The sequence below is a fragment of the Chondrus crispus genome, genomic scaffold (genome assembly GCF_000350225.1).
Source record: "Chondrus crispus Stackhouse genomic scaffold, scaffold_11, whole genome shotgun sequence".
Classification (NCBI taxonomy): domain Eukaryota; phylum Rhodophyta; class Florideophyceae; order Gigartinales; family Gigartinaceae; genus Chondrus; species Chondrus crispus.
This window is the reverse complement of record NW_005178983.1, coordinates 415,025-424,553: the sequence shown is the minus strand read 5'-3', so window position 1 is coordinate 424,553 and position 9,529 is coordinate 415,025. Positions and strand designations below refer to the sequence as shown.

The following is a 9,529-nucleotide window of genomic DNA, read 5'->3' as shown; positions in this document are numbered from 1 at the left end:
TCTTTACCGAGCCTCGCATATCATGTGCACGATGATAATGGCTGTGAGCGAATGTGATGCCAAAAGCGTGTTGCGGTTCGGGAATGATTCTTATCATATTCATGGCCTCCCACGGAGTCATGAAAGCGCTCTGCAATTGGACAATGTGCAATATTTAAAAAGCTCAAAATAATTGGTTGTTTTTAAAAATGGCAACAGCCATCAATGGAATCCTGGGGAATCCCTAAAGCCCCCCGTCGCCTACTAACTCGTTGCTCTCTCCTCCTACCCCTGCGATGTTCTCCGCCGATTAGGACTTCCGTTTTTGTTGGCCGTCCAATCCACCAAGTCACTCCCGCCCTCTTGTTCTATCACCGTTTGAGTTCATGTCTCAATTCCTCCACTTGCCTTCCGCCCCCGCCCGCTGCCTGCCCTCCGAACCTCGGCCTCCTCAACGCTCTCAGCAGACGTTTCCACAATCCGCTCTACTTCACTATCATCCCTGGCCCCCCATACCCACCCCTCCGCTCTCACCTCGCTTCGACAGAGAGACAGTCGCATGCCCCCGACCCCTCGCTACCCTTGACCGTGACAGGGATGGTGTTCGCCTCCAAAGCTTCGGCTGCTTTCACGCTCTCCAAGAGCCTGGTTCCTAGACTGAGAATTGCGACTGAACCCTCCTTCGGGCTTGGAGCTTTGTTGCGAATGATGCGACCCTTGCCAATCGCAATCGCATGACCTCCTTCTGGCATCACATCATACTTGCCACCAAGCTTCTGATTAATAACGTCAAGACCCACCCCAACTCCACGAGGGTAGCGCACGACAGAGGGGCTATCGTTAATTGCCAATGATGTGGCGACCATATTTTGTAGCTCACACTCATCGCTGGGGGCCATGATTATCATGTTAGGAATGCAACCAATGTACGCAAGATCAAATGAGCCATGATGCGTTGGTCCGTCGTTTCCGACGAGTCCCGCGCGGTCCAGAATGAATCGTACAGGCAACTTTTGAATGGAAACGTCGTGAATGAGTTGATCGTAACCTCGTTGCAGGAAGGTTGAGTAGATGCAACAGAACGGCTTGTATCCCTCGCATGCCATGCCTCCAGCCATCGTCACTGCGGGTTGCTCAGCAATGCCGACATCGTGGCACCGCTTCAGAAAACGTTCCCCGAAAATATTTAAACCAGTGCCTCCGGGCATGGCCGCTGTAATGGCGACAACCTTGCGATCATGTTCGGCCTCAGCGATCAATGCTTTTGAAAAGACGGAGGTATAGCTGGGGGTCTGGGAGACACTCTTATGCTGCTTCCTGGTGCCGACGTCAAAACGGGCGACACCGTGGTATTTGTCTAGGGAAGCCTCCGCGGGGGGGTATCCCTTGCCCTTTTCAGTCTTGACATGGATCAAGACGGGTTTGTTGCCAGGCATGTCGCGGACGTTCTCGAGTACGGGAACAAGGGTATCAAGTTTGTGTCCATCAATGGGACCAACATAATAAAAACCAAGCTCCTCGAAAAGCGTACCTCCCTGCGCCATGATGCCCCTCGTATATTCGTCAAACTGCGCTGCGACTTCCTGGATCTCCTCTGGGAAGAGCTTGGAGAAGCTTTTGGCCATACCTCTCATATCCTGGAACGGCCTCGATGACATGAGGCGAGAAGTATAATCACTGAGAGCACCTGACGGACGAACGCCGGCGACCGTTTTGGTGCCTGTGGGCAGAGATACTTGGTCGTTATCATTAAGAATGACAATCATATGGTTGAAACATTACCGTCTTCGGCCGGGGTTTCTCTTTCACTACATCCACGATGTACATCATACATGCGTCATAAAACACATCAAAAGTATGTTTTTGTAGATGGATGAAGGAAGTATTTTGCTACATCGCTACCTTTTTCCTGTCCAGACGGACCCAAAACTGTGACCGAAAACACGAATGGGTTTTCACCACCTTTTTGATTCTGACGCTCTGCGCGACTTTTGCGACGTCGTACACGGCGTCTCCCGCGAGCGTGAGGGCATCTCTCTGTGCGCCGCGCATGTCGATGAGGGCGATGCCGCCGTGCACGCGGGCGAGGACGTTGATGGGGACGGGGTCGCCGTGGATGACGCGGGCGGCGCGGCCGCGGCGGCCACGCGCGTACGCGCGGAGGAGGGGGAGCAGGGCGTCGAAGTGGGCGGCGGGGAGCCCGGCAGCGAGGTCTCCAAAGCCACAAACCGGTCCATTTTCCGTTGCGTAAATTTGCAGTTTCCCTGTCATGGTGATTGAGAACGAATTCCGCCACCCAGTCACGTGCAAATCCACATCTCCAGAAATCATCTTCGGCTTGCGCGGTTCGGTAGGGAACCGATATTTTATCTCCCCATCAAAACTGGGCTTCGACAGTCGAGCTATGAAAACGGCAGCAGAGTACTCCGATTCTCAGTATCCGCCAAGCTTGTAACCCGGGAAACCCATGTTCGTGTTTCCGCCAACGGTAATCAGAAAATCGCCGTCCTGGCTAAACACTAATCCGTTCACTGAGTGGTCATGATTGGAGACAGGAATGCCACTGACGATTCGCTTGTCGTACACCAAGCAGACGCCTGAGTCTGTTGGATCAGTGCCCGGCTTCAAACGGCCAACGGCTTCATTCGAACATATGTCCTTGATGCTCCGATCTACACGTTCCCGCTCATTCCAGAATATCGTACTTGTCGATGCGTATGGTTTCATCTCCTTGTCACGCGGATCGAATGTTATGGCGAGAATATCCCGGGCAGCAGGAATACTGTTTTTTGTGTACTTAGCATCTTTCAATGCTTTAGAGTGACATTGTGATGTCATCTTAAGAGTATCCACGTCGTACTCCACCAATTGGACGGTGCCACCCAGAGTACCAAGGTAGATATTCCCATCTTGTCCAATCGCAACAGAAGGAGGCAGCTCAAGGGTGTCCAACAGACTGCCATTCGCTTTCTTCAGTGCCGTCGTAGTGAATCCAATGGAATCACATGACTGAGTGGAGGTGGGGTGGATCGGTGTGTGCGATGTCGCGGGAGTACTTTTAGCGATTCGCTCGGAAGTGTTGCGTGCCGGAAATACGTAGGGAAGCTTATTTACGGTAGTTATTGCATGCGCGCGTAAAGATTGGCGTCAGCAACAAGGCGGAAGACCAGGTTGATGCGAGGCTCGAGCTCGCGCTGTCTTCTCTGTCGTCGACGACCACGTTGCGCATAGGTTACTTGAAAGTCAGAATCGGATACTTCTCACTTCATCAAATCTGCCACCGCCTTGGCACAGCTTCCGTCAACTGCCCGGGGAAGGGGCCCTGTCAATGTTAGTTTACGAGTCAGTTTACGCACTTGAAGCGCATCGCTTCCTCTGACCTCTGGCCCTCTACGCAACCCGTCAACCAGCGCAAGAAGCGCAAGCAGCAAAGTGGTATTGCTTTGCTGCACGTGACTTGCCCACCATCTTCTCGTCTCAACCAATACCAAGTTGACTGCCGAGCTCCAAATTCCACCCCCTCGCCTCCAACCTCCATCTAAACTATGGACTTGGACGCAAGTTGCGTGCAGAGTGAGTGCACTACGAAATGCGATGCAGCATGCAATGCACAGTGCACTCACCTCGCACTCCAGGTTACATAGCAATTTCGGAGTGCAGTATGAGTGCAGGACTATCATACACTCATGCCGCGCTCTGGGTGCACTCCAAGTGCCACCAATAGGAAGTTGTGTGGCCAACAGCGGCAACAATTCGCGTTCACAGTGCACTCAAATATGCTAAAAATCTCAAACTGCACTGTAGGTACACTCAAAAAATTTAATTTTTTTCTTCTAGGGGAAAGTGATTCAATCAACTCTGATGTTGACGTTGTACTGCTCGATGGCGACAATGGGAATACAGCTGATACCCCAAATATGGATGAGGTCGGTTCTGAAGAGGATGAAGTTTCGGAGGAGGTTCTTGAAAACGATGGCTCTCATTCTGTAAGTGAGAATGATGAAGATGAAGATGATGTACCAACTGCCGTCGAAACTCCGAATGTCACTCCTCCAACTCCTACTCCAGCTGTGCGAAGATCGTCTCGAGTCAGCAGACCTCCCGGATCATGGTGGAGGAGCAACTTTGCAGCTGCTCTTCTTTCACATGCGCATGTCGCTATTGAAGGTCCCAACACTTTCAAACAGGCAACCAACGGTCCTAGAGCTGCATTTTGGCAGACCGGCATTGACAAAGAACTTGCCTCGCAGACCAAGAATCGGACTTGGAAACTTGTTCCTCGATCTGAGGCGTCAAACATCTTGACATCTCGATGGGTTTTCAATGTCAAGCAACTGCCTGATGCAAATGGCAATATAGTTGAAAGTGCAAAAGCCAGACTTGTTGCTCGTGGATTCCAGCAAGTGCAAGGTCTTGACTATACTGAGACATATGCCCCCGTCATAAAGTTTACCACGATTCGTCTACTTCTTGCCTTAGTTGCTCATTACGACCTCGAACTTCATCAGATGGATGTCGTGACTGCGTTTTTGAACGGCGACTTGGATGAAGACATCTACATGGAGCAACCCGAAGGGTGCATTGACAAAAGCAAAAGTGACCACGTGTGCAAACTTTTGAAAGCACTTTACGGTCTTAAACAAGCACATCGTCAATGGCATGCCAAAGTGGATGATTTCTTAATTGGTGAATTGGGATTCGAGACTTCGCGTAGTGATCCTTGTCTCTACATTAAACGCATCCGTAACACTATCATGCTGATTGCACTTTATGTCGATGACTTGTTACTCGCCGGTAGTGATATCGATGCCATCAAATGGATGAAGGGGGAGCTTAATAAACGGTTTGAGATGAAAGACCTTGGTGAAGCAAAAGTCTGCATTGGTCTTGAAATTCAAAGGGATCGCAGCGCCAAGACGTTGAGTCTCACTCAAACTAAGTATGCATCAAAAGTGCTTGAGCGTTTTGGAATGTCAACGTGTAACCCCTCTCTGACTCCAATGGAACAAGGTCACACAACCACGATTTCAACCGAAAACGACTCCGAAACAAATGGGCCGTATCGTGAGGCAGTGGGATCCCTGATGTACTTGATGGTTGGCACTCGTCCAGACTTGGCATATGCGATTGGAAAGCTTTCTCAACATTCTGCCAACCCATGTGAGTCACACTGGGCAGGTGTGAAACGGGTAATGCGATACGTGCAAGGGACTCGAAACTTAGGAATCGTGTTTGACAATAAATCTAAATCGCCGGAGTTGTTCGGCTTCAGTGATGCTGACTGGGCCGGTTGTTCAGACTCTCGCAAGTCGACCAGCGGATATGTTTTCAAGTTCTGCGGTGGAGCGATCAGTTGGAGTTCCCGGAAACAGACTGTGGTTGCAACTTCGACGTGTGAAGCTGAGTACATTGCACTATGCGAAGCGTGTAAGGAGGCAACTTGGTTGCGTCAAGTGGTTGCTGATGTTCTTGGACTTGATTCTGATCCCACGATTGTGATGGGGTGTGACAATGCAGGGACTATTTCGTATGCACAGAATGAATCGGTCAACCGTCGTAACAAACATGTTGATGTGAAATACCACTATGTACGAGATGCAATTAAGAGAAACGTCATTTCTTTGTCGCATTGCCCGACCACTTCCATGCCTGCAGATATCCTGACGAAAGCACTTGGGCGAGTTCTATTCCAGAAGTTTGTAGAACTTCTAGGGCTTGCAGTAGCTACTTCTGATAAAAGCATGTGATCGAGGGGGAGTGTTGTAATTCTACGACCACATGCTGATATGCATGACAAACGACGACAGGTATGACACGTGTAAAAGCAAAAACACTCTGCGTGACGAGCTGAGCAAGTTTGATTTTCAACGTGTACACGTGTGATTTCTGTACACGGTTGCACTCTACAGTTCTTCAGGAGCACGTTTGGGTTTCGACGTGTACACGTGTGAAATATGTACACGGTTGCACTGTACAGTACAATCTGAGCATGTTTCATTTTCTCCGCCCGACACGTGTATGACCTGGACACATGTTCTCATTACACTGTCGGACGCGTACAGTACGCCTGCAGTCTTACAGACAAAGTATAGAACCTTGGTGGCGGGTGCCTGGCACGTGCCAAAGGTTTACAGCGTCCATGGAGTGCAGCACGGGTACAGCAGGACACAAAGATACCGTTGGGCGAGTTTTGAATTCGTAAGGCAAAATGTGCACTGTTGTAATTGACATTGGACAGGACCTCACGAGAGATTCAGATTCATAAGGCAACGTGTGCGCTGTAAACAGTCCTTGCAGGATTGATTTGAATTCGTAAGGCAACGTGTGAGCTGTAAACGTGCCTTACGAATTTGTGCCACGCTGGATTTGGAATAGTAAGGGAATTTGAGCTTTGCTGTGCTTTGTTGTACTGCCTTACTAATTTCTCCGTCATGACAGTGCTAATTCGTAAGGCGGTTTTCTGTTCTGTTCGTTGGGCCATCGCCAGTTTGGCTGAGTAGCAAGACGGGCACATGTGTTAGAGCCAATACATTTGTAGTATGTGTGTCGTAGTGTTTGGTAGTAGAGTTCTAGAAGATTGCAGAAGTGTATAAGTAGTGCCAGAAGTTGGCGACTCAAAGTAAATCGGCACCCAATCCTTCAACTTCACCTCATCAACCGTCCTTCGAATCCCCTTCGCCCCGCTGACCTACCATTAGGTTATGGGCCCAGTTCAACGTTATTATTCCGCTGTGTGAGTGCTCGTTCTCAGTTTCTGCTGCCGTTTTCGTGTTTGTTTCTGCTGTCGTTCTCGTTTTGGTCTCCGCTGTCGTTCTCGTTTTGGTTTCTGCTGTCGTTTCCGCCGCCGTTTTCATCGCCGCCGTCGTTCGTTTCGTTCTATCGTCGTCTACTGTCGTTATCATCTTGGTCGTTCGTCTCCGTCTACCTGCTGTCGTTTCAACTTGGTGGATCTTCTTCGTGTCTGTTGCAGCTTGGTCTTGGCAATCGTTGTGTGAGCTGTGGGTGTAGTCCCTAGTCGCCAACGTACCATATCAATCCAAGAAGACTGCCCTTCGATCACGCCGGTGATCGTCGTAGCTGCCGATACCCTCGCTCTTGGTGAAAGGCTTGTGCCATTGGAAATCTGACTTGAGCGAGGGTCCGACCAAGAATCGTCGAGAGACGAAACACTGATCCTCGGGGAGGATCACAGTGTACTGGTCTAGTCGATCCGCACTCTGCCTTCGGGAGGTGCGTCGGCGGTGTGGGTAACGCTCTCGGTATTAGCCCTATAGGTACGACTTCGGTCCCCTGGGTGAAGAGAATACGTGCCTAAACACTGAACCTCTCACTATACGTGTATAAGGTCGCGTACCTTGATTAAGTTCGCACGGAAGAGGGTGACCCTAGGCGTGATTGTGAACAAATCACACGAGTACGACGAAGGCAGTTTCATTCTTGTGTGGGAAACCTCATTGGGGTAGTACCGTATCAAGTTTGGACAAGCCGATTTCGGTTGCAGGGACCGTTCGCGGTAGTGACCAAAAGTCCTGGTTCGTCTACAGGCAAAGTGTTGTGCTTACTCGTGGCACGTTTGATTTAGTTCACAGTCGAAAGACCCGCACTGGCCGACACACAGGGGTAGCGCCCTAAGGCATTTTTAAGAAGAATACGCTTGTTCCACTCCGCCGGGAACAAGCACCAAGAACGTTTCCGAGTAATCGCTACAAACTTCCTATACGGGTGGGCTTGCCATTGTGTTGACTATCGGTTAACGGCTTGGGATCCCGGAACAGAAGACCTTGTATACTCGAAGGGTACATCCATTCGGCGAAATGGATGACCAAAGCTCTGGATCGGTCAGAATCGAGAAGCTGACCGCATCTAACTTTTACATCTGGAAGCAGAAAATCCAGCTACTGCTTGCTCTCCGAGATGTCGATCAATACGTTTTTGATGATATCCCGGAGAATGCGACGTCAGATGACCGGAGAAAATGGATCCGTGGTGACGCAAAAGCAAAGGCAGTCATCGGACTCACGCTTTCTGATGACTACTTGCAACATGTGCGAGGGTGTAGCAGTGCGAAAGAGACATGGGAAGCAATTCTGAATGTGTTCGAGCGTCATACTTTGCTCAACAAACTTGCCGCGCGTCGCGACTTTTACACTGTATCCATGCTCCCATCCGAGAAAGTGCTCGTGTTCATCAATCGTGTGAAGCAACTTGCTGCCAGATTGCAGTCAATGAGTGTTGAGATTGACGATAAAGAAATTGCAATGGCTGTGTTGAATGGCTTGCCTTCACGATTCGATAACCTGATTGTTGCTCTTGACGCACTTGGCAATGAAGATAAAGTGTTTGGACTCGAGTTTGTGAAGAGTCGTCTGCTGCAAGAAGAGCAACGAGAAAGCATGAAGACCGCTTCTGCTTCATCACCACATGCACCTGCACTTGTCAATCGTATGCCTATTCGACGCGATATGAAATGTACGAATTGCAATAGACATGGGCATACTGCAGCGCGTTGCTGGGGCAAGGACGTGAATGGGCGCCGACCTGCACCGCCAGATGGGTTTCGGTCACGCAACACTGGCTTAAAGCCAAGTGCATTCGTTTCTCGAGATGACAATTCTACTGCTGCCTTTGCGGAGAGTGACTTTACTTGCTTGCTTTCGACTTCCACTCCAGAAAAGAGGGCTGCAAACGCAAGGTCATGGCTTGTCGATTCCGGTTGCAGCGCTCACATTACGTTTGATCGCTCTTTGTTCGTTACGTATGAACAGATGCAATCTGGATCAGTCGAGATGGGCACGAAGGCTAGAGCTAATGTCGCTGGTCGCGGCGAGGTAGAATTCATGTTGAACGTCAACGGTAGTCCCCATCCTTGCAAATTGTCAAACGTTTTGCATGTCCCTGATTTCGGATACTCGCTACTGTCTGTTAGCCAAATGGTTTCAAAGGGTTTGCAAGTGTCATTTGAAAATGAGAAATGCCGCGTTACTGCAGGATCAACTGTAGTTGCTACAGCGAGTCAAGTTGGGGATTTGTACATACTTGACGTCATGAATGAAACCTTTTCTGCTCACGTAGTTACCCTGCAGACGCTACATGAACGCATGGCCCATGTTAATATACAAGGAATCGCATCAATGATTCACAATAATGTGGTAAGTGGCATCAACGTTCGTCAAAGCGATGTCATCAGTGCAATGAATCCGAAGTCTGACAATCACTCTCCCATTTGTCCTGCGTGTGTGTTTGGCAAAGCAACGCGATCAGTAATCCCAAAACAGCGATCATCGTCTCGAGCACAGAACTGTCTTGACTTGGTACATTCTGACGTTTGCGGTCCGCTCGAAGTACAGTCCATTGGTGGTTCGAGATACTTCATTACATTTGTAGATGATCACTCGAACTGGGTAGTTGTGTACACGATGAGAAATAAATCTGAGGCGTTTGCAAAATACAAGTTGTATGAAAAGTTGGCTCAAACCCACACTGGTCGCAAAGTAAAGGTGCTTCGCACTGATCGAGGGGGAGAGTACTTGTCGACAGAATTCAAGTCGCA

At 49.6% G+C, this 9,529-nt stretch overlaps 1 protein-coding gene across 1 annotated transcript; it reads right to left on the bottom strand.

Annotated features, from left to right (window-relative positions):
* Positions 1 to 509: 509 nt before the first annotated feature.
* On the bottom strand, positions 510 to 1,745 carry CHC_T00001730001 (hypothetical protein). Its single transcript, XM_005712850.1, has 3 exons — positions 1,624 to 1,745; positions 749 to 1,530; positions 510 to 718 (listed from the first exon to the last, which is right to left on the bottom strand). The coding sequence occupies exons 1-3, from the start codon at positions 1,743 to 1,745 to the stop codon at positions 510 to 512; spliced, it is 1,113 nt and encodes a 370-aa protein (XP_005712907.1).
* Positions 1,746 to 9,529: the final 7,784 nt, after the last annotated feature.